General features: G+C 44.9%; 1 protein-coding gene across 12 annotated transcripts in view; it reads right to left on the reverse strand.

Annotated features, from left to right (window-relative positions):
• The window catches only part of FoxP (forkhead box P), a 182,583-nt gene that overhangs the window by 74,316 nt on the left and 82,178 nt on the right, over positions 1 to 26,089 (reverse strand). For 11 of the 12 annotated variants that reach the window (XM_066726702.1, XM_066726704.1, XM_066726697.1 and 8 more), the window contains exon 2: positions 22,549 to 22,656. In XM_066726702.1, the coding sequence (XP_066582799.1) occupies positions 22,549 to 22,656 (108 nt within the window). Of the gene's footprint in view, positions 1 to 22,548; positions 22,657 to 23,037; positions 23,098 to 26,089 lie in introns of those variants that run through there. The other variant, XM_066726708.1, reaches the window with a different exon arrangement.

Consider the following 26,089-nt stretch of genomic DNA (forward strand, 5'->3'; position numbering starts at 1 on the left):
CGTAACTCAATCCAAATCGCAGATAAAACCGTCGTATTTCCATATAGTAACGTTCCTGTACCGAGAAATCTCGCGCTGTATTTCTTATTAGGGACAATTCGTGCTTTGGGGTAGAAGGAGGAGGAGGAGGAGGAGGAGGAGGGGAAAGAGGGTGGAGGTTGAACGGTGACGAAATCCTGCACGTATCAGCAGGCAGTGTCCCTTGGCAGGGTGGTCAAACCCCTCCCCCTTCGCCCTACAGCCGGCACGGCCGCAGGAAACGACGGCATCCCGACCGCTTAGGTTTCCGCAGCGTCGACGCTTTTTGGATTAACCGCTGGACATTAGAATACGGAATTGATATATTATGGCCAGAGAGGACGTAGGAGCTTCGGGCTTGACCAGATCCGCGGAAGGAGGGCGGATGGTCCGGTTACACATACTCTTTAGGCATGACCGCTCGTTGCTCGCATCTTTCATCGCATTATCTGCCCTCGTAAAACACTCCTTTACAGATCCCGAGATCTCCCCTTTCCTCACCGCGCCAATTCTCCCTTCGACGCATCACGGATTAGTCACGTATATGTAAGAAACAAACAAATGTTGACCTTCGCGACTCTCATGGATTCTGCATCGTTATTGCTACGAGCTATACGTTATACTAGACAATTTGATAATCGAAAATGTCACTGAACAACTACACTAGAGTTTCTACCCGAAGATTCACGCCTCTATCCCTATTTCTATTTTGACTACGTCATATATTTCATCATTTATCCTCTATGGCAGTTTATCACTACACTTACTCAAGATTCTAGGTCGCGTTTCTATATATTTTCAGAGGTTCGATCTCGTCGAGCTGCTGTAGGAATTAAGAATGAGGTATTATTTGCAAAGGGATCGGATGATGGACAAGTTTGTTAAATATATATAATTGATAAGAATCGTGATTGCTCCGTGAGGAGCGGCGTTCCGTATCACTCGCGGCACAGCGATGACATCACGATTCTCAGGTTGACTGAAATCGCGCGTATCGAGTGTGCACGGCTCTCGTCCAAAGTATCGAGTGGATTCTCCGGTTCGCAGCCTTGTGAGAAACGCTGACCAAATCTGCCCACGCTTTGCAAATGCGCGCAAAATTTCCTAACACAATTCTTGGAAAACTATCGAATATCGTGAATATGCAGATATACCGGCGGGATATCGATGAACGGAAGTACATACATCGAAGGACGGAAATGTAATATTTTATTTTTACTGCAATCTTGTCGAAACACGTACAGAGTATATACCTATACTGAGTATATCGTGGAGCTTCTGGTGGATTTTGTCGCGAAGGGAAAATTGAGAGGAGAGAGTTTGATAGGGGGGAGGGGGGGGGGGGGCAGACTGGTCGTTCGATTGGCTGCTAATGGTGTCCCATGGATGTTATAGCATTGACTGGTGGTGGTATCGCGTTAATTTTCCTTCAAGACGCTCCTGCGACAAGCTCGATCCACGTCGTTGCTTCACTTGTTAGCATACTTATCATCCGGGCGTGGAATTAAGAGAGCTTGCCTCTCGGAGCTGTTGGCGAGAGTAAAAGCTGAGGGTGGAGAAAGACGTTAGAGGATCGGTCGAGGGGGGCCGAAGCTGTTGATAATATCAGCCCCGAGTTAGCTATAGGGTATTGGCTGGCGGACTATTGTCGGAATAATGCTGATTGGATTCAAGGCCGAAGGCATTAATCTGCCTTCTTTTATTATCGACTTCGAGAACCTCCCCCCCCCCCCCTCCTCTTACTCTCTCCCGATACCTACTTACACCAAATACGAATCCTCCCTTCCAACTATCACGTGAAATCACTCTCGACTCGTTTGTCTCAAGAAAAAATCTATCCACTTTTAAAGCTCTCTCTCTCTCTCTTTAGATATTTGATAAAAATAACCTCAAGCCCGATATTAAAAAATATTGACTTTTTATATCATAGAATTTTTTGAGAGACCCGTATATTCCAGCAGTGGAGTATATGTATACATATACCGAGTCGTGCAAGCTTCGATATCAGGTGAAAGTACGACGAAGGTCAACTCAATTTTGGCGCAAACAATAGCAGCCCGCGCTCATCCATCACTGACAATGGTCAACGAAGTTCCGATCGGATCAATCGCCACGGAACGAAAGTTGTATCGACGAAAAAGCTAAGAAAGAATGGCCGATGGAACTATCTGACACGGTGGACTTTTCGCTGGGAGAGCAGATCCAGATGGATGATCGTAAGTGGTGGACAGAGGCCGATAAGGGTCCCGAAGGCAACGCGAGATCCGAGCAGCGCGGGTCTCGCCTTTTCCTGAAGAATGGACCTCTTTGTTTAGCCGTTTATGGTGGAAGGGATTTCGTGGGATTGCCGTCAACCGATAGCCACTGTCCGCCCGTAAGGACCTGCTATACGGATCCGCACTAATACCAAAGGACTTCTCACGCGGATCACTCTTCTCGATCGTTTCGCTCCCCCTACCATCGACCTCAAAACCTTATCCACTTTCAACACTTTTGATTCGACCGAACAAACAGCATCTTCCGAAACCAAATTGCTCCTCTGCATTTCTTTACTCTAGCATCCATATTCTTCAGTCTACTCTAATATATCTTGTATTAATATATCAATTAAATGTAATTAAAAATTCTCAAAACGAGAGACTTCTGGTATAGGATTTGATTTATAACCATTTTTTAAGAGAGAGAGAGAGAGACTCCTCGGTGTCTCACGTTTGGCATCTTCGCACGTTCACTCGTTTTCACGTAGGAACGTTAGTTGGCTACTTCGGGGAGAAGAATCGTACACTTACGAGCGACCCCTTGCAATGGCCGGACATTAGCTGACAACAGAGGTGTGGACAGGATGGCTTTAACACCCTAACGCCTGGCTGGACCCTGATTGGTCGCCTAGGTTGGCCGAAGCGTTTCGCGTTTATAGCTCCGGATTGCAGGGATCTAAATAAAATCTCGCCTCGCTCCGATAAGGTCTGGTGTCGTCTCCTCGCAAGTTTTTCTTCGGTCCTGGCACAAAAGAACCCGAAGGAGACTCAATCTGTATGCTTTTGTCCCGTCACTTCGATGCGGTACACCATTGATTCTTTGCTGTCAGTAATTAGGATGATTGAAATCTGCCTGCAGGGACAATCCAAAGGAAAGCTCGTGTGGATAATTCGATAATCAGTTTGGCACAATCAAGTTTATGATTCGAGCACTGATATTTGGCAGTTGAAAATAGAGATTTCTGAAAGAGGTAGACTTTCGGCTCTAAGCGGATATTCCAAAGACAGTTATGCAATAATGAGCTAATGTAGATAATAGGATTATACCAAAATCTCTTGTAATTGGCCGCTGAAAAGGTGAGCTCGGTTTTGCTAATGCTCTACTAAAAGGTAACTTTGAACGCTTTACATTTAAGCTTAAGAGGTTTATTGAGCTTTACACGCAAAATGTATATATTACAATAGTCTCCTTTTTCGGTGACCACGCGGATAAGGGCCGGTAGTTATCGTGCTTTGACCGTTGTAAAGGAACAGTTGCGTTATCGCCCGGCTCGAAAATTGTAATTGGCAGTTGATGCGACAGAGCGAGTATAATATGTAATCGATGCTTCTAAGTATAGTATACTGCATGCACCTATATAAGCATAGGAAAGATTGTCTTGTGTACAATTATTAGGTATATTCTCTCTCTCGCTGTCATCGAGTCGATCGAAGATAATATTAATGGCAGGATGGGGTAGGATCCAAGGGATACACTGGCCTATTCAAAATATAGAAAATGATAAATGTCCGCTGTCAGGCGCGGCAATCGGCTCGTCATCGACGACTCGTTTCTATCCACGGCTGTAACCATAAACCCCCTCGTCCAAGATTTTCATGATAAATACAGGCAGTGGCTGTCCATCAGGAGGAAAGACACCGGTTTTTAAAATGTGATCCGTAAAACCAGAATAAATCAAGCCTGAGAGGGGAGAATAAGAGATGTACGTAAGGAAACATCGGCAAGGTCAAGATATCCAACGGGTGTCTGGGCCATCTTATAAATTCAGGAGGAATTTATTGCGAGGTCATGCATCACGACTGGGCATGGGTTTTTCGGCTTGGATCAGGGATGAAGTTGCAATTCACTCGATATATTTATTGTGAGAACGCTCAGCCTCCACTAGGAACGGTCATCGCGGCTCTTCGCCTCTTCGCCTCTTCCCGGTGCCTTTTACAGTAAATAAGTAGCGGCATGTTGGCGTACGCAGGCACGCACACGCACACGTATCCCCCCATTCCCAATGGCAACACGTTCGCGTTCACACAAGCCACTTGCTACTTGGTACACGGTGATTTATGAACCTGCCGAGTTTTGCCCGATTCGCAACTTTATTTCTCATCGGAAATTCCAGTTATGGGGATAAAAGGGACACACTTCCAATGTTAACATTAGTGAAATTTATTTCATCGTCCTTTCCCAGCCCAAATCTCGATAAAAGCTTATTTATATTTATCGTACGGCAAATAATTAATAATTCAAGGAGGCTGCTCGCGCTATCGCGAGCGAGTGTCTTCATTCGCAGCGGCCCGATGGAGATTGAATCGGGTGAAACAAATGCTGCGCTCTTGTATAAAAGCGACGAGTCTTTGAGATAAAATTAAAGAAGTGTATTAGGCATAATCCGGTGAAATTCTTTTTGCTCGGTGAAACGAAATATTGTAGGAGAAAGCGGCTCGGAAGAAAGAGACCTCAACCTTCGTCTTTTAGCCTTGAAGTTTGGAGGGTGCTCGACCGTGTAGTGTCAATGAATAAAAATTTGCGGCGAGGGTGGCTCCGCGTTTAATGTCGATTTTAAACCGTCCCTTTGCCATCTAACCATCCATCCTCTGTCGCTCATCTCACCCGCAATATCTCCTCACCCTCCCCCCCCCCCCACATCCTCATCTCTCTTATCCACTATTTCCACCCTCTCTTTTACACCCATTTGCCATTTATGCTTCTCTTATTAGCTCTTGATATTATAATCTCGCTAATAATATTAAAATTATCATTCCAGAGTCTTCGCGTCGTTCCAATTTTAGATTTTCCACGCAAAGTCGTAGAACGAGAGAAGGAAGAATGCAAGCGTGGTATTGTTGGCGCATCCGTCGCAGAGTAGTTTTTCTCTTGTTTTATAACAAATAGTGATACGAGAGTTACACCAGTCAAAAAAGCTCGCACTTATTTTCGGCTGAGTGGTCACAGCCCTTTGTAATAGCGGGTTGGTTTTAGAGGTTGGAATAAAAAACGGCTTCAAGATCATTATGCCACGCCTTAAGTCGAGCTAATATGCCCTCCGTTGGCAGTCATCCACTCTCGAATTTAGTCTCTTCTCAGCCCCTTCTAGCTCCCTTCTATATAGTATATATATATATGTTACAGTATACCTACACCCCTGAATCGCGATAGCGTCATAGACAATTTAATGCCGTTTTATAAATTATACATCCAACTCGGAGGCATAGCGATTACCAACAGATCTCCTTCCCTGTATTTAATCCCAATTCGACTCGTGGGATCGCGATTTTGCTCCGTGTCTCGCCCCTCCATCGCACCTATACACAGAATCTCATAACACCGAAACATCACAATGCTGCTTGAAGAACTCATCGAGAAATTTTCAACAAAATCAATTTTTCGCAAGATATATATATATATATATATATATATTATATTCGTTAGTCGCGCAACCGTCTCGGGGATCGTAACGATATAAGCACTGGCGCCGGCTTCCGAATTAATTTTGATTTTGCTCGTTAATCCTTTCAAAGGGTCCTTCTGGCTTGATCTCTTTCGCATGGCTCTCGTTAAGACTGGCGAGAAAGATTCGCAGAAAATTCTCCTACTTAAAAGTAATAGGAAGAGAGTTTTAACGGTTTCTTCCGATTTTTTCGACATTATTCGTTTGCGCATTCCCTCCAGCGATCAATTGCTGCAAGAATATAAGGCAGACACCTCGCAAAGTCCCGTGCGACGTAACATGAATAATAGTCGGTGGATCGAGGCTTTTCGAGATGGAGAATGTGCTGCGACGACGTATCCAATCATTCTCTTATTACAATATCGATACATTATTTTCCTAATGCGCCAGGAGGGTAGACTGTAAAATGCCACGCAGCTATATTCCACCCTCGCGCAAAGCTTTCCTTAAATGCTCCCGTAGCTAGTCCAATGTGATATATGTCTAATAGCAAATGGATCGACGCGACGCTCTTATAATTTTACGAAACGCTCCATCATATATCTCCTCGGATGCTTCTCCGCGCGATAATCTACGAAAAAATCTGCATAGAGAGATACACAAAAACCCGCGCAGCACAGCTTGGAATATATTTTTTCCGTGATACACGCTTATATCATATTGAACGACGTAAACGCCGCAAAGTATAAAGAATTTAGGCAGTTTTATCGCGAAATATGGTGGATCCAAAAAAAAAAAAAAAAAAAAAAAAAAAAACCTAGATATACGATCAGGGGTGGCTCCTTATTCTCCCGCGCTCTCCGGTGTGGCAGCTATCGATTTCGGGATTAGGCGGCAATTTTTCAAGCCTACTTCGCTGGCAATAATTACCGAATCCTTCCTTCCCCATCGAGTGGCAGACAGCGCTGCTTCAACAGTGTGCATGTGCCCGTAGCGGGCCTTTTCTCCTCGACTCGCAGCCACCATGCTCTGCTGGAATGTCGCTTGAAAAATGTGGCGAGGAGAGCTCGCCAATGTGATTAACGGCTCGCCGTCGCCTCCTTTTTTCGCCAGCTTTTTTACGAAGATTTGTAAAGGACGCGCGCGCGAGTACCGCGAACATCGTCCTATCATATCTCAGTATGACTTTTGTCGAATGATTCTTTGGCGACGAGGTAACCTTGAATTTATATTAATCGTTCGCGGAGACGGAGTTGGAATTTAACAATATTTTTTAGGAGAATAAATGTATGTATTATATATATATATATATATGAAGGAATTTTGTGGATCTTTGCATGGTCAGATAAGAGAACGAGTATATTAGTGCAGAAGACGCGACATTTGGAAGGGTCGAGGAGGAGCAGCGATACACGTAGCGGTGGTAAGTTTCTCGGAAGAAAATGGTACGAAGTGTAGGAGAGTAAAAGAGAGGTGGAGGGGGGGGGGGGGTGGATGATGGTAGCGAGCACTGGGGCTGCTGGATAGGGGCGGGCTACCTTCATCTACGGATTACTTATGCACGAGCAACCGCGACTCATTTCATTGCAACGGAGGAGCCAACTCTCAGGGTGAGTCAAGTCAACGGAAAAATGTTTCTATTTAGCCTGCTTAAGCTCTTTATTAAAGACTCTCCTTCTTCTTCACTCAAGACCCGGCAAAGTCCTAAAACCAACCGCGTTTTACCATTTCCATAGGAGGAATAAAAAACGAAGGTAAATATAGCCTTTATACCTCGGCTTCTTGTATCTCTCGCTACCAATTATTCAGTTTTCCCCGGAAAATTCCCCTTTTATTCATCCCTGCAACATTAGACCCAAAGATACGACAAGTTCTTATCAATATAGGTATATATATATATATATATATCTTGTGTAATTTCGAATCGAAACCTCCCACAAAAAAGATGACTATAATATTAATACAGCTGATGATACGTATATATATTTTTCAATTCTACGAGCTTCCGAGGGTTTTACGTGATTTTCTTATGCCATTTCGGTTAAAGTTTCAGTCAAAGCTCACCCCCTGTCTCGAGTTTTCAGTCTCAGTTCAAGGGATCGAGATGGGTATAGGGGGGAGGGGAAGGAACTGCGTCAATTACCCGCTGATTTCAGCATCTGATCCGTCGGATTACGGTCCGCCGCGAATGCTGATCCTTTTCGTTTATTGAGCCGCGTTTCCAAGATGGCTCGACTTCCACCAAAAAGACTTGGAACGATCCAATGCTTAACGCCGCAAACCAGATAAGAGATATCGCTCTGTGATATGCGAAATTGGACGTTTTAATAAACCGCGATTCAAACTCCCCCCGCGCGAATCTCTGCATGCAGGCCTGGCATTTTGCTTATTTTTTAAGATTGCTTCTGCAGCAAAACACGCGTGCAATGTTCATTATTACTGCTGGAATAATACAGGTACATCGTAGAGCAATCAGAGAGATGCGATGGGAATTTATACACTGATATATATAGTGCTGTATAAGGGTATACATATATAGTATACCCCGTGGGAGGTTTTTCTCGAAAGGATATTTCATTTTCGCGGCCAAGTTCCCCGGCTGACTGGCGCCGCCACGGAAGAAAGCGGGTAAAGACAATCGCGTACAATTGGCACATGAAATTTAAAAGAGGTGTGGGAGGTGAGTGGGTATAGGAGGGGAGGGGAGGGATCGTTCAATATACTCGCAGTGTTCGAGCCCTTATTCTTTTCTCGTCCTTCCACCTCAGTGGAAATTTACATTTCCTCCCTCCTGCTGGAACTGTCTGTTTATCCCGCTTTCTTTTAAAGAGCCGTTGGTGGCTATAGCCTCTCTCTATTGCCTCATCCCAAAGCTCGAGCCCCATACCTCCGTCGCCCACTCTCCAAATCCAATCCCCCTTCCACCTTCCTTCCACCCCCCCCTCCCCCTCCCCCTCCTCCTCCACCCTCGACGTCGTTTCTTTGGAAGAGCCGCGCAAGCGGCACCTCATCTTCCGCTACACAGAGACAATTCTCCATTTACGGCGAGATTACGCTTCGTTGGCCGATAATCGAAAATATGCCCTCGAATAACGCCCCGGTATTATTTGTACCCACTCAACTCTCCCTTCCAATCTTTATCCACTCCTTTCAAGCTCCTTTACGACGAACAATCAGCCACGAAAAAGCGCCAAACCGACTGTCGCGGCATCTCGTAAAAAAAACTTTCATCGACCCTGATGGTCCTGCCACTCGTAACTATATATATATATATATATATATATATACACAGCAAATCTTTGCAATTTCTTACTCAGAAATCGATCATCCTCGTTAAGGATATTTCAGGTAAAAGTTTCAACACGATAGCCGCGCATAAGCTATAGGCTTCGAATAAGGAACGCGCGATTCCCTTTAAATTAATTACAAATATTATATTATTTGCATGGGATTAGCGGCGACAGACTGCAAGTTGTTTTTTTTTTTTTAAATTCAATAACTATATTTTCTCGAGGAAAATGCTGAGAGTCTGTTTGAATGCATGGAATCTCGGACGTATGAAAAGTGATATGGATGTGGGATAAGTCGGAAAAGTGGGGATGGGTTAAGAGAAACTAAGGGGGCGAGGATGGGGTGGAAGTCTCGCGAGCACGTTCGGCCGACAGAAAATCAAAGGACTGCGGGAGAATTCGCCCAAGTGACGGTGGACGTGGCGAACATTCGAAAGGGATGCGGCGCTGTGGTGGGAGAGGGAGAGGGAGAACGAAGGTATAGACTAGACGGCCGCGAAATGATATTCAGAGGGTGGGCCGATCGGTGTCCACGACGGATCAAGTGAAAGATTCTCCCCTTCGGGACAAGCCAGGGGTGAGTGTGACAAGGATCGGACTGGCTTACGTGCCGAGAATATCTTGCGGGAGCGCCACTCGGGATTCCTTCGTGTCCTCCTCCTCTTGCTAGCGCCAGGAGATAGCGCGACTTTCGACGCAACAGTCACAGAATAAACACAAAGTTCAGTTAAAGTCGTAATAAACGTCTACCGCTTTCCGATTCCCTCTTCTCGGGCCTCTCTTCCATTTTCCTCTCCCACGAAATTTCCTTCCCCGGTCTTAGACTCTGCTCTGCGCATACTTTCCTTTCTTTCCTGCAGGAGACAAACGGTATTGAGGGTGAAAATTGACGGCTTTATCGCACCGTTCTCTCCACTGCCAACTTTTCGTCCATTCACCGCCTCTCTCCATCCTTCCTTCCTTCCTTCCTTCCTTCCTACTCTCCTATTCTTTTCATTTCGATCTTTCACTCTTGGAGGAGAAACGCTAATTATACACTTCACCCTCGCGCGATAATATTATTTCATATTTTTTTAATTCGTTAATAAATACAGATGAGATTTATGTATATGGATTAAGTATCATTCACTTTCTTAATTCGTTAAAAATTCAGTATAGGCGAAATCTCTGCTGACGTTTCATCGTATAATAATAACATTCGAATTCCCCAATTAACATCTTTATGTAACAGTTAGCCTTGATTGGGTCTAATTTTGGTAAAATCACTGTGAAAGAAATTACCTTTGCAGCTGTATAGCTTGCCTACGAATTTCGTCAATGTAAATTTTAGCCAAATGGATGCGCAACGAATACACTACATAAATTAAAACTTTCATCTTGGACTAAATAGTTTCGAAGGATTTATCCCTCCGGGTTTGTATAATAAATAAATTACTTTGACGAGACCCAGTTATGTGATTACACGTTTGCAAAGTACACGGTGCTGACTCGTGATATTGCTATGTATACAACGATATCTAGCAGCATGGACGAACCCGTGGCAGATAGAAACATTTTGTTGACCGATAGTCGGCGTTGATAAACTAGTATAATATCTCACCTAGCATATGTTCTATTTCATGGCCATGTGCCTCGCTAGAAGAAAAGATAAGTTTATTTATTTATATCAATACATCTATACATGTACGATTGATAACGCGCTATTACTCAAATTAAACTCTTACACCAATATAGTACTAGAATGTTACTCTGGAGCATAATACCTATATTCCCATTATATCGATTGTAATTGAAATTGTAGCAACATAACCGTTATTTCGCATGACTAAAAAAGAGAACCATGGTCTAATGTTTGTAAATATTATATGAACCACACACACACACACACACACATATATATATATATATATAAAAGAGAGAGAGAGAGAGAGAGAGAGAGAAGTATGGAAATGTAGAGTAATGAAGGACGTAGACGATTGTGTGTAAATGTTACGGGGGATGCAGATGGGTGGGAGAGGGCGCTGGCACTGGAATCTTTGGAACGGTATCCAGTTATATATCGAGGTACATCGATGCCGGATGACGTTAATGGACCCATGCACGGGATTGCGAAACAAAAGCAGTTCGCGAGGAATCCTTGCTGTACGATTGATTTCGAGCGGCCTACAAATATTTACCAAACATCTCTATACCCGTGCACCCCTCCCCCTGCCCCCTACTTCTATCGATAGTGCACAAAACTCGCTTGCAATAGTAGGGCGCTGCAACGTCGATACTCGAGCAGCACACACTGCATCGGATTTTGGCACACGGCCAATTAAAATCCACCCACTCGACGCTCGAGAATCTAAAACTGTTTAATAAACCATTTGTTTTTCGACAAAACGCTTGGCGCCACACACAACGTACGCTTCCGAAACTTCACTTTCCCCGCAATCATTCCATCTTGTTTCGATTTGGCTTTTAATCCGCTTAATTTTTGAAAGAGACTTCCGACCCGCGAAAACGGCACAATCATTTATCACCGAAACCGATGAATTCATCCGGCGAAATATTGCGAGGTTGTCAATTGCGAGAAAAGCAACGTATCAGCGCATTAGTCAATTTGACAGATGAATCGCATCCTTCATTTAGGGGAAAATCAAATTTCACCAATCGGCCGTTAGCGATAGTTTCCTCCAATTAAATTCTCTAATATATAGGAAAGTATTTTGGTTTGCCGATAAAATTGGTTAAGCGTAATTTGATTTTTATATTGCGTCATGCAGGTGACATTTGACGGGGGCAAAATTTCTTCTCTGTACGGTACCATTAGAAATGTTCATAAAATTTTGTTGAATGGCGGAATATATATATATATATATATATATATTGCGGTGAGATGAAGAAGCGGGTGGCAGTTTTGGAGGGTGTGTAAATATATACACGATAGGGAAGTGAAGAGAGAGAAGCGAGCGTAAACAAACGTTGAACGGGCAAATCGGTCCCCGTCGCAAAAGGAAGGCGCGGGACATGCAAAATCGACCTCTGATCCTTGACGTGCGGGAGAAGTTGGAACAAAGGCTGCGAGACCACGGACGTAGGTCGTTAAAATAATAAAGTTTGTTATTGAACGACTCCGTTGAACTGGCAGCGGGTATTCGCGCAAAAATTTGAATTTCTCCCGCATCTGTCGCACTACCCCCTCCCCCTCCCCTGTCCCTTGTACTTTCGCTCCTTTTTCTTTTCCAGACACTGGCAACCTGCTTCTCAGCCCCTGCGCGCTGCAACCCTCGCCAATATCAACGGGCCGACTCGATATTATGCTATTCTCAATACCGCACGAGCCTCGCTCCATCTCGTATTATTAAAGACGTTGCACTCGAGGGAGAAAGCAAATGGCAACTCTGCTAAAACCCACTCTTTTATAATCCCCGTGGTAAACGCGCGAGCACGTCAACGATCGTATGTACAAAACGGTTGGCAAACATGTCAAAAACGGACATTTCGTTTTGCCAAGTTTGACAAGAAACAAAAGAAAACAAAAAATCAGGCCCAAAGCAAAATGACAATTATACATATATATAGATACTGCGGGAAGGTATACTATAACGCTGGGATCAGGTTTCTTTTAACGATTGCGACACACGAATAATCCGAAAAATCGTGTCATCAGAAATCGAAGTATGGAAGGTGAGCTAGATCGAGTATGTATATATGTATAAGAATATGAGAGAAAGAGGTAACGGAAAAAGGCAGAAGTTGTAAGGAGAAAAATAGGATGTAGGAAAAAGAGGGTGGGGGGAGTGGGAGGAGAGGTTGGACGAATCGAGGTGTAAAACTGAGGGATGGGGAGTGATGTGGATGTCTATACTGTAGTGTGCTATATAGGTATTAGTGGGTGGAAAGCGTGGTGGGGTGGGCCCTTGGAACGGTGACGTATTACGCGAGGGCGAAGGCGTCGTTTGGCAATCTTAGGGGATTCCATGGATACAATGGGATCTCAATACATCACCTCGGCTAACTTGACGCCCCCGCTGGCGTGCAACGACGCCGATCCCTCTACCCCTTACCATTCTCCGAAAACCTTCCCGCAGAACCTTCCTCCAGATGCCGTAATAGCTCAGGACCCAAGGTAATAGCTGCCACCACTACCTTTCTTCGGAGAGTTATAGCTCGCAAAGCGCAAGTGGAATCGCGAGGTGCATGTGCATACCTCGCTATACGCAAACACACCAATGCCGATGTACAGATAGACCATAAGATATAGTATATATGTTGATCACTGCTCGCACCAATATAATTGTTGAGAATCGTGTGTTTTCATGTATGCGGAAATGCGAAAGAATAATTTGGTAGAAGAGAGAGAGAGAGAGAGAGAGAGGGATTGGTAGAAAGTGGCAGCAGAGCGTTAATAAGACTGTCATGGCTGATGCCGTTTTCCGAGGGAGGGAGAGTCTTGTGCACAGAGCGCGTGGCAGAAAGTGCATATTCAAGAGGTGGCGGTGGCAACGACGGGATGTCGGGAGTTCGGGACGTTGACACCAGAAGCTGAGGTTGAAAAGGGTGGGGTTGGGCTGGACACGACCCGTTCGTTTCGCAGCATCCAAGAGGGCGGTTTTGGGGTAGGTGTCTCCGGGGGTACCGCGGGAAGACGGAGTACCGCGGAGGAGAGAGAAGACAGGTGGAAGCGAGGGAGAAGCGCAAAAGGGAGGGGATCGAGTCAAGGAACACGCTCGTTCGGCGAGAAAGGAGAGTGGAGAGTCGGCGTATATCGCGCGTGTAAGAATAAATGATAGAGATGGTGTGCTGTTGTGTCTGTACGTGTGTTGCATGTGCAGCATGCGGGGTACCGGGCGAGGGAGAGAGAGGGGAGGGGGGGAGGGGAAGTGGACGGGGGACGGGATAGAGACGCGGTACGCGACGCTGACTCGACTCGAGGCAGCATCGCTGCGTCGACGACGTCGACTCGACGTCGAGCTGCTCGAGCGGTCGCTGCTAGATCGCCGTCGAAAGGCGTGGCAACGTCGCGTTCGCGCACCTTTGCACCTGGTGCGCCGGGGAAGACACGCCCCCGCGGAATTCCTCTCCCGATCCGCCTACACTCGTTCCTCCGGCTCTCCGCCTTTTTCCCTCTCCCACCCCTTCTTCGGCTCTCTCCCTCTCCCACTTTCCGTCCTCTCGCCGATCGCTGTATCCATACCTTTGCCATTTCCCTCTCCGCCGCTGCCTCATTTGCTCTTTTTCTCCGCACACATGCAACTATCCCTTTAGCACTCTTAGCGCATTCTCTTCTACCACCTCTCGCCTCTCTCGAGCCGTCTATTCGCCTATCTCTCTACCTCCCTCCCCCTCTTCCTCGCTACCACTACAACACCAGCCAACTTTGTCCTTCCATCCGTACTTATATAATTGCTTCTCGCCAATGCCCTCCCTCCCCCGTCAGCGCACTATTATCGATCTGCTATTATATGTACGAAACGCGAGACTATCGTTTTACCGCACTCTTCGGATCTTCCGGGGGTGTCGGGTCTGGTCTGGACCATTGGTCCTCATCGAGGAGGGATTTGGCGATAATGTTGTGCGCGCTGCTTCCGGAAAGTATCGACCGGAGGAATGGCCCGACTTTCCGGACGTTGGTGCACCGGTGCGCGTCTACGGGAAGAAGCAAAGGACGCGGGCATACGGGGATGCTCGAAGGAGATTCGTTGGAGCATCATCGCTTTATCCCGAAGGATCTCTCGCGTGTCCCGGCAGCTGTTAATCCCAGCTCGAGGCTCTCCGGCTAGAAGCTGCACGCATGCTCCCGCAGCTACCTTTCCCTACGTACGTTCTCACGTACGGAAGTGTGCACGTGTATTATGCACACGCACTTAAAGGGAGAGAGGATTGCGCGCGCAAGTCTTACCGTCATCCGCCCACTTGCAATATTTGCGACTATGCGACCCCCTCCCTGTCGCAGGACTACGGGGACGTTTCACGGGGGGGGGGGGCAGAGTCTTCGCGATTAGATCCGCGGAATCCCTTTTTCCTTGGGAAAGGCGGGACACACTCTCCTCCGCACGGCCATGCATATAGTCCGTCCCGAGGAACGCCGCGTGTATTGATCAGAGACACCTAGGCGTAACAAAACTTTTATTATACTATATATAGCCAAACCCCTGCAAATCTTATACGCGTCCTTTCTCTACTGAAGATACACCGTGCGAAGCCATGATCGACCCATGTACGAGTAAAAATGCTCCGCTCTTGTATAGCAGAGATTTAACTAAAAATTTTGTTTAAACGGAAGCTCCGATATTGCGATGAAAAATTATTTACAAAATGATAATATATATAGGTACGGAATGGAAAGGGTAAAGCCTGCAAACGGTGCTGTTGGGATAAAAGTGTGACAGTGTATTAGTGGATACACGGGCCCGATCAGAAATTAGTCGAGTATCGATTCGGGGGTGCAAAATGGCCGCAATGAGAAGAAACTGAAAGGAAGGTTGGAGCGGGGTCGAAGACATCCGATGCACGAGCTGGAGGATTGGAGGATGCAAGTATTGGGGGTTGGCTGTCGGCTCGCAGATTTGCTCCGACTATTAATCTCGACTTTTATATTACTGGACGAGTCAAGAATAAGGAGGATCCTCGAGGAAGGAGAGGGGATAAAGCTTTATACCTCGACTCTGAGAAAAACTCCAATGCCGGTAAAAGCTGCATATAAACGAATGAATGCTGAACAAAATGGCATAAAACCGCATTATATAGCTGTGTGTGTGTGTGTGTGTGTGTGTGAGCAACTCTCTCTCTCTCTCTCTCTCTCTCCTTTTGGTCGACTCCCTTACGCATTATTCCACTCTCGGTTTCTTGGTCGATCTCAAATTCAACCATTTATCCTACTTATGGGATTGTTGAAAGACGAGTGTGCTCTGCCGGATAAAATTATCGCTATACCTTTATTGCCCTCTTAAGATTGGAGAACATTATACCTGTGAAAATCAAGTTTGGAGAGAGAATAAACAATTCGTGGCCTATATATAGTATATCGAATCTTTAAGAGTGGCTATAAAAGCGATAACGAATGCATGTCAATTAAGATGTACCTTAATTTCTATATAGAGATTTTACATCATTTCCGGACGTAACGCGGAGCCACACGTGCCATAAATAAAACTGCAGGTAAAGTCAGTTTTGACAGATAAGACTTCCGGTCAAGTCAGGATAATGTAATTCCGTACACGATCCGTTCGTTAAAATATGTCCAGATGAATATAACGCTTTGTTCCAGTTTCCATTTGAGAAAGAATTGATTGAAGCGCGTCGACTGTTGCGTGGATATAGCTATATATGTACATATATATTGCGCTTGATGTGTATATACGTATTGGTATTAGGCACGTATAAAAGAAAAAAGCCAAGTTTTCTTTTGGCCTCGTGAGAACATTGCTAGTTTTCCAAGCATGGCTCAGTTTTCTCTCCTCTCCATGCTATATATACGTTAGAACGGAATAAATTTACTGCGGTATAAGTCATAACCGGTACGGGAGTCCCGAAGAGTAATAGCGCATATGTAATCTAGTATTCTTAAAGTAAGCACGCGCGCATACATAGAGTGACGCTTTACGACGGTCCGTAATTCAAATATCGCTGTGTATAAAATTCAAATCGAGCGTCGTAAAGCAAAAAGTCGTTCGAACTCGCGTAAGGGCGTCGCATTAGCAGCCGGTCCTGCGCCAAACTGCACTTAATGCACGCTGAAGAAAGAAAAATTCCTCCCTGGACTCCTCGTCGTTTCTCAGATATATCGCTTAAACTGCAAACTTCGTGTTTATATTTCTTCGAGATACGGCTGAAAATCTTTTCTCTTTGGAGAAGGACGAACACGGTCATAAATAATGAAAGATTTGAAAAGCTCTTAAAAAAGGATCGTAAGAATCATTGGATAGCAATGAATTCCCCTGTCCCTTTCCTATGCTATACGTACGCGCGCCCGGAGGAGCTTAACAATAGAGCTGAGAGAGATATAGGCATGCAATTTGAGTTTTTCCTTCGAGTAGATTGGCCTTTGGGGATAGAGCGCGTCGTTAAGATTAAGAAGCACGAGCACGCTATGGATATCCTATATATATATATAGTATAATATGTGTGTGTGTGTGGAGAGAGGTTGAAAGAAAGAGCGAGATACGGGGCGTGTGTTGGTAATTATTTAACGGCAGGTTGGATGAGGTGCATGGATGGGCCGGCGCGGCACTTCCTTGGCAGAGTCGAGGGGGTTCATTAAGACACTAATTATCGTGGTGCATGCGTGTGCACGTGACGGGGGTGGTAAAGTACAACATCGGGGAAACGGCAAGTTCTGCCATCGTGGCCCACCTGGCTTTCTACCGCGTATGTATACTATATAGAGAGCAGCCTCGCGGCATTAGCACGCTCCAGACATCTATTTACAAGCTTGCGCGTCTCGCTTACATCGTTACATCGAACTTGAGCCAAGTCTGCGTTTGCGAGCTCGCGAAACTCACGAGTCGTGTCGTGTAAACTCCTGCTCGTACCGCTATCCTTTCTTATCTGCCTCTATGCATATATATATATATATATATAGTAAGTATACTCTATAATCTCCTTTCTCTACTTGCTCCAGCGAATTTGCTATAATGGCACCACTTCAACTTATTACCTGCGCACAATCGTATTATCGTCAGCTGATCTACGCGCTCTCGAATTTTGAAAATAGAATTAATCATTGGTTCAGAAGAGTGAGTGTAGGATATGTTGTTCAAAGAATACATAAATAAATAAAGAAAATATATGTCGATCGTCGCGTGGAAAGCATGTGGCACACGTGTGCTCGAAAGGTAAATGTGGAGAGCACGTGAGGCATGCAGGTAGGGGTAGGTTGGATAGGGCAGGGCAGGGCAGGAGAGGCTGCGTAGAGAGAGAGAGAGAGAGTGACAAGACCGTGCGGAGAGGGTGGGCCGATCAACACAGGCGGGGGGGGGGGGGGGGTGGTTGTTTAGGTTGAGCGAGAACGACCCGCGGGATGGAGGAAGATGAGAAACGGACGGGAACGCGGAGAGGGGCTGAAAGCACGTGGTGTTGGCGACGCGCGCCTCTCTCTGCTTGTATATCTATCGGGTAAACCACCCCCAGCATCCCCCCTCCCACTTGTTGTGCTTTACTGTGTTGTGTTGCTATGTTTCCTTGTGTATCGAGAAAGTTCAACGCCAGCCAGACGATGCTTTCCGACTACGCATCGAGATTTCATCGCTCAATTCCCATGATTGCTTTCTGATGATCATGCATCTATATATATATATACATCGATTTCTTATACATCCGTATCGGTTTTATCGCGACAACTTCCTGAGATTCCAGCGCAACGAGATTAGAACTTTTTTTGCTCGATGGAATTTTGTAGAATTTCAAAAGGGCCGCAATCACGAAGTGGAGCATCGTTCGCTTCAAGGGGATGTATGATTATTGAACGACTATACCCGGATGTGCTAGGAAACGCAAGGGTGGTTACCCTAAAGGGAATATCTTCCGTCCACTGGCGATGTATAATCACTGCGAAGTATTCTCGGACATTTCTTGTTGTCTCAGCTATATATATATATATATACATATACTGCGAATCAATAAAGTTACAAAGCGTAAAAAATAACAGAAAATTGGTCTACTCGTTCGCGTTTATCATTATCATTGACTGCAGATATTTGGGCAGACGTAGAGCATAGAAATTTGTGGAAAAATTATAAATCGATGAGATTCGATCTGATTGCATGGGGAATCTAGTTCAGTGGATGATCCGGTCAAACGAGACACGCACCTATGGCATCCAGAAATATCAGTCGAGTCCCGAAGGATCGCTTGATATGCAAAGAGTAAAGCCATTCATCTCCCGATCTCCGGCCAAGTCCCGACCTCCGGATATAAATTAACTTTTGTTTAGCATTCAATGCTCGTCTCCTTTTCCTTCCCGTAGCTTCCCCGTCAGGTTTTCCGCTCACCTCCTAAGCTTTCCCAGTGGCAATCCGCTGCTGCAATTAATGTAGCCGCCTAGCCAGCTCCGAGCCAATTAAACATTTGCGATTGCCGTAAAAAGGAATCTCCCCTGCAGCGGCGTTAAAAGGGAATTAAATTCCCCTCCAAGACACCGCGCTCAAGTCCAGTGTAAAGAATCCGTTTGGAAGAGCTCGTTTCGAAAATCGGCATGCCAGGATTTTCCACAATGTTTTCCCAGCTATAGGGACGTGCATTCCTATCGAACGCTCTTTGACCAGGAAAAATTCCAATTCAGGTAGCTTACCAAAGTAGCATAGGTAGGTATATACGTACGTGCAGGTGCATTCATATATGTTTAGCATTTAATTTAACGACTGAATGTTCGAGGGAAGGTTGGTTAATCCTACGATGGAACGTTATCCGCATCGATCTATCGAATTTACGACGTGCCAGACTCCACACTTTGCAATTAAACACTTGGAGCTTTATTTTTCATAGAAAATTTTACAAATTCCTATGTGTCCCAGCATCGTTATCTGTGCGAGGACTCCCGCTAATCCCACTGCGTTATCGGATAGCACGGAGTGCGAGAGGATGGGTGCTTGGGAATGGGGAGTGGCCCATGAAACGGGTCTCGAAAGCCGGGCTAACTAGCTTGGAATAATTAATAAATGCAAGAATGTATTAGTATGCGTTGTGCAAGGGATGAATATCTCGCGAGCGCGAGACTGCGAGGAGACATATAGCCGAGGAATTCTAAAATAATACAGAGAAAATTACGTAATGTAAGGAATCGAAATTATATACAAGGCAATGTGTCTGCAGGGTAAACTGGTGTATCTTTTGGGATTGCGGAGAGGTATTAAAGAGAGAGAGAGAGAGAGAGAGAGAATAAAGCCAGCTAGGCGTCTTAATGTCCAAACGGATGAAAATTTGTCCTTGGTACGTGAAAATCTTTAGTACCCACCATGTTTTTCGATGAGAGCTACGAGAATATAAATTCATTTCGGGGACGAAGATATAAAAAGAAATCGAATAGAAGGAGAATTCAAATGAGGAAGAAAGCATAGGAATGGATTTTTTGATAGTCCAGGAGAAGGGTAGAATTTTTGCAAATTGTCAAAGGGCTATCAGGGAGGGATGCGCGGTACCAAGGGTGATAATCGGGCAGTCCTAATTAGTAGTCAACCAAGGCAGAGGACCGTCGCGACTTTGTAAATGGTAACAATGTTATGTAATTAGGTAAAAAGTTCTGTAATCAAGAAGTAGATCTTCAAGCAGACTCTCCGTCTTCGTCCCTCTGTTGAAGTTGTGGCTCTGGGATTCTCCCACACCCTCATTCGTATTAAAATAGAGAGAGAGAGAGAGAGAGAAAACTCGTGCGTTGCGCCCTGCATATCTTAAAACCCAGGGGCTGCGCCACCGCTAAGAGCTACCCCAATCCTGATTTTTGCCGCGAATCATATTACCGGAGCTCGTACCCGAGATTGTCGAGTTATGCCTGACGCCTTTCTTTTTTTCAAATACGAGGGACACTAGCGTCAAATATATATAATACAATATTTATACCAAAACCTCGACTTCCTCTACCAGCAGCATATACCTATATATAACGTATACGTATATATACCATCACGTATGTACATACTACCGCCGGAAATCCCACAGCTCTTTATCCACAATTCTCCAAACTCAATAGCAAAACCTTATATTAAAATCTCTGCGAGCAGCTCGATTACTCTCAAATTTAATCGTATCTGTCTCAGCCGTATCTGATATTAAACTCGTTTCTCTCTCTGCAGTTCTTTTAATTTCTCGTCGTTACGCTATCTAATCGTTTTTTTGTTGCACGTGTGTTAAAAAGCAGCTGTGTAATTTACGAAGCAATCGATATGAAAATATTTCCAAGCAGTGTTGAATTTAGCGCTACGTGCGCTCGTATCTAGGATTGTCACGTTATTGCGCGGGTCGTATGACATTTGTAAAACAGATAAGTGATTCTAGGACTCGGGATCTAGGAGTCGCCGTTTCGCACGTGCACTTTACGCTGTAAACGCTCACTTTCAACATTAGCACCGCCAGTCTATTATAATATACACACAATAAAGCGCAATCGAGCTATCGAATTTCAGAAAAATTCCTCAACAAAAGGATTGCAAGCATCTTGCCTCTATTGTAACTAGACACTCATTTGACTCGGACGATCATTGAGATTTCCATCAACAAGAAACGTACGCGATTAGAAATGAGAAAGGAAATTTCATCGAGTGAGGCAAAGCTCGTGACTGCTGTACGCCAATCGGCGTGTGCATGATTATATAAATATATATACACAAAAAGGCCATAATTATGCATTATCGCTACACGATCTTGAGCTTGGACAAAAGGTGTAAATATAGCGTTGAAAAAACAGAAGAAAATAAGGGGAGTGTGCGCAAGCTGAAGAAAGGAATGGCGAGCGAAGGTATGCATCAGCACTTTCGCGTGGATTGCGGCGTCGTCGTCGTCGTCGTCGTCGTCGTCGTCGTCGTCGCCGCGGCCGTGCGAGTGATCTCATGCGCAAATACGTATACTATAGAGTTTTGAGCGTGCGGCTATGTGCATATCGGCAGCTCTCGTTGTCTGGGCGCTTGTGCGACGTGTGCCGGGCCTATACACGCTACATTCTCAGTCAGCGCAAACTTCGACTCCGCGGCCACTCCGGTTGCACACACGTGCGCATTTCTCAGCATACCAGAAATCCGCCCGTGGCGGTGCCAGTTTCTATCCAACGCGGCCCGATCAACCGATACTCAATATGTATGACTTGCTTAAGTCTGCGTGACAAAACGATCCAATAAATCTCCAGGAACTCGTATCGTGTCTCCCGTAAACCATGTATAATAAACTCGCTGTCTAATATCATTTCTCAGCTGTCTACTTTATTTACCGAAGCTCCCGCACTGCGCCAGTACTAACTTATGTATATATATATATATATATATATATATATATATATATACCACGACCCGCGGCGCACGGCACCTTTATCTATACCATCCTTTTTATTTATCAACCCTCTATTTATGGCCCTAGCTATAAATCCACCGTGCTAATTTGACGGGAAAGAGTTTAATCGAAATTAATTAGCTCGCAATGATAACTGCTGAATTTTCCAAGTATTGCGAATCGGAAAGTTTCGCGCGCAGTTTCGCGACACGTCGCGGCGCTCGTTAAGGGTTAGTAATGTCGGCGCCGGCTGTGTAATTAAATAAAAATAAAAAGCGAGATAATAACGTTAGGAAAGGAGCAGAGAAGTGAGACAAATAGCCGGGAGAAAACAAAGCGTATTATAAATACCGTAGGAGGAATGGGACGAGTGGGTATACTTGCCTCGCACGAGTGTAAGAGGGTGCACGCTTCTCGGTACAAGGAGGGGAAAACCCTCTTTTCCACGGCGGAAGTCGCTCTCCTCGCGGAAGCTCCGCTGCCGGGGCTATACGCGCCAAACTCCTTCATTCGCTCCTTTTACCAATTTTTTTCAATTTCCCTCTCCCCACTTTCAACCCTTGCCAAAACGAGTCAAACTAATTTTTCTCCCTTACAAAAATCATTCCATTTCATTGATAATTGAGTTACGTAACTTACACTGGGACGACTGTGGCCGCGGGGATTCAGCTGCCAAGGAACCGTCGAAGGTTGAAAGTGCTCTTTGCCCCAGGAGCTGTTGTCAAACGGATTGTCGCCGATGTGCCCCTGAAACACGGAAAACAATGTTTATATTAGATATATTATGCATGTGTCATTTGGCGACGCACAATTTGACCGTTTGCTCTCATATATCGGAGAGTGGTCGAAACAATCTACGAACAATGATGTTGTATAATTATATATTTATATAAGCTCGCGGAGAAAAGTTTTAGAGATGCGAGGGATGGAGGTTGGGACGCGAGAGAAGAGAGAGAGCGAAGCATCGATCTCTTCGACTTTTCAGCTGGAAAAGTTTTTTTGCGCCGAGTTTCCGCGCTCCAGCGAGCTTATTTTTGTAATATATTCAGCAAGCCTCGGTCGACCCCTCCCCTCTTTCTCGACTTTGCACCCCGTAAGCCTTATTTTTCTTTTAACTTTATTTCTAACCTAGAATCTTCCGACGGTGGCACGATGGCACGCACATAAATCACTGGGTATAATGAGAACACTTCGTCTTCTGGTAGTTCGCCCTCTCGCTCGCAGACGCATCCCTTACGGGCCCGGCTATTATATTATTTTTTACTTGGCCAAGGAAATCACGGACTTGCTCTTTCTCTCTCATGCTCGCTCTCCCTCTCCCTCGCTCCTCATTGCCGTTCCTGCAATTTCAACAGTCCAACTAAAAAATTCCATTGAGAAACCACAAGGGTCAAAAATTATTTCAACCAAACGATTGAAGGGAAAAAAATACAAGTCGTTTTATCTTGGAAATGGAATAACGAATAGCTTTTGTCGAGCTTTTCCTACGATATACCTCGTAAGACTTGACGTCAATCGTGCAATGCTCATGCCTAGTGATTATAGGAATTTCATATTCACTGACGGTACAGCGACTCAGAGTGAATAGCAAAGTGGTAATATTCAGAGTACGCTTTATACAGGGCAAAAGGGCATTTTGAACGAGCAATTCAAATTGGTATACAATTAGCGTCGATTATATCGATTATGAATAGTTTCTCCAGGAAAAGGGGTCCGAAAAAAGTTTTAACCCAAATGGGGGGGGGAGGCGGGCGATGTGCATTGCGGATTCAACTTGGAAAACAATATGTTTATGGTAGAGTAAAATTGGTAATGGAGCAAGAGGGAGGAGAAAACTGTAGAAATTAGTCGTTACGCGACTCGTGTGAGATACTACAAGTTTATGGGAGAGGCTCGGATGAGAAGCATGATGAAAAAAAGGAAAATAAAATAAAGTTTTCGGGATAAGGGTGTAAGTTGGAAAATACTGTGAAAGGGTTGAGAGAGTGGTATTGGATCGATAAATACTTTTTTTCTACATCGCTCGTCTCTTTTTCTGGGTAGCTCGCGAAACAAGTTTCATTGTAGAAGCTCTGTAGTATATGTATATGGGTGCAGAAATAAACAGTGGCGGTTGAAAATAATGAACCGGATAGCATATATAAATACGCGGGGGCTATTGAGGCGCATTGTACGCTTCATTTGCATGAGGCAGCGTCGTTCTGCGACGCAGCTGGACATACACGCGACAAAAGAAAGGCGCAAACAAAACACGCAACGCGCGGGCATCGCGTTCCATCCAGCATCGGGCTAACGTTGCATGTTAAATATTGTGTACGTCCACGCAGGGAATAAACAAACCAGTACTCTCGCTCTGTCTCGGCTCTCCTTCGTCTACGACTTTTTCACCTCAACGATACCGTTGCTCCAATCCGCCTACGCTTCCTAAAACTTACTCCCCAATTTATTCTCAAATCATTCATTTACCCATTCTTACAATCATCGTCGAAACTTTACAAGAGGCAAAAACATGCCACTCGACAATAATTCATCCACTCTAATATTCCTTTATATTACAGTAATTTCATCGTCGTACAAACATTTCAGTCCGTATTATTAATGTCAACGTAGTTTGCTATTAGCGATAGATATCATAGAGAGAAATAGTTAATAATCGTATTAATTGATGGTTTGTGTTTATTTCTCATCGATATTAGAACCAGTGATATTGCTTGGATAAGAAAAAAAAAAGCGAGAGAGCCGATGTGGTGCTCCGCTTCGTTCCAAGGGGGGTAAGGAACTGTTCGCTCTCTTTACTGGATCACGCTAGTGTCGTTAAACGAGCGATAAAGCCCGGATAAAGCAATATAATTACAGCAACCATTAAGAAGTAAAGTCTATCCCTCGTGGAAGGCATTGTAAAGGACGACGCGACGACAATGTTTCCCTATATTTGTCATACGAGGATGCGATGAAAACTTTTTAATCGCTGCTTTCATTAAACGTATTATTCGGAAATGATCGGTGCACAAGTTTGATACATTTAGCGGTCGTCTCGTGTCCATTGATAATTATCCATCAGATAGGTATAAAAATAAAGAGAAAGGTGGGGTTATATAGAGAGAGAAGTTTTCTCTCTCCCAACGCGACTCGTTTGGCGCGGAGATTAGTAAAAGTCACGCGCAGTGGCGTAGAAATTGGAATAATTCCAAGGACAAACGACATTGAGACAACAATGATACAGGAAACGAGCTAGAAGGCGGTGGCTTTGAGATAATCCAAGCACTCGGCGAGATACGCCATGTGAAGCAGGACGGTTTATCGCTCTTCCGTCTCCCGAGGTGAAACGGATGGGATGGTTAGCGTGCGGAGGGGGTGTGCAAAGTGGGTAGCAAGGCGCGAGGGAGTGATTGTAATCATATTTTCCAAGCAACGGATTTATGCAACGCGCCGTTTCGTCTCTGTACATAAAACGCATTTAAAATTCTCAAGGCAAGCGGAAGATGGCTGGCGGAGGGCAAGGGAACCTTCGGTGCCAAAGGAGAAGCACAGGGGGGCTATAATTGGCAATATCTATCGAATTTTGCAATAAATCTTACTGGAGCCCCGAAGGAGGTGTAGGGTGAGGGCCGAGAAGGGGTAGGTCGCAGCAATAAAACACCGAGTAGTATCGCCAGGGGTTCGCTGCCACGGTATACACTTAACGACTAATCTTATCTTCGAATTAGGTCGCGATTCTGCTGCCTTCTAGGCCTACCACACCAATATCGACTCAACACTAGCACCGAATAAATCCTATAAATGTACCTACATGTACATTGAACAATGTGAAACTTTGCTCTCGTACGCGACTTAACAGTACACGTTATGCGATACAAAAATATCTCCTATACGTTAAGAATAGCATGCTTTTAACGTTAAAAATATTCGCCAACAATCGATACTTATGCAAGATATGGCAGGGCTGTGGGAGAGTGAGAGGCAGAAGTGCAAAAGTTGGCAAATGATTAATTCCATTAATTAGCCTCGAAGAAGTTTCCACTTGATCGAATGAATTGGTTGGATGTTTTTTTTTTTTTTTTTTTTTTTTTTTAAGAAGCTGTGGGTAGAAAAAAAAAGCCGACGGAAAAAGAGGACGAAAGGATAAGGAGAGGGTGAAGACGGAGAAGAAGAGAAGAAAGAAAAAAGACGAGAAAGAGCG

The sequence above is a fragment of the Prorops nasuta genome, unplaced genomic scaffold (assembly GCF_024137725.1).
Source record: "Prorops nasuta isolate Cenicafe-Biocafe unplaced genomic scaffold, Cenicafe_Pnas_1.2 PNAS00005, whole genome shotgun sequence".
In the NCBI taxonomy this organism is placed as follows: domain Eukaryota; kingdom Metazoa; phylum Arthropoda; class Insecta; order Hymenoptera; family Bethylidae; genus Prorops; species Prorops nasuta.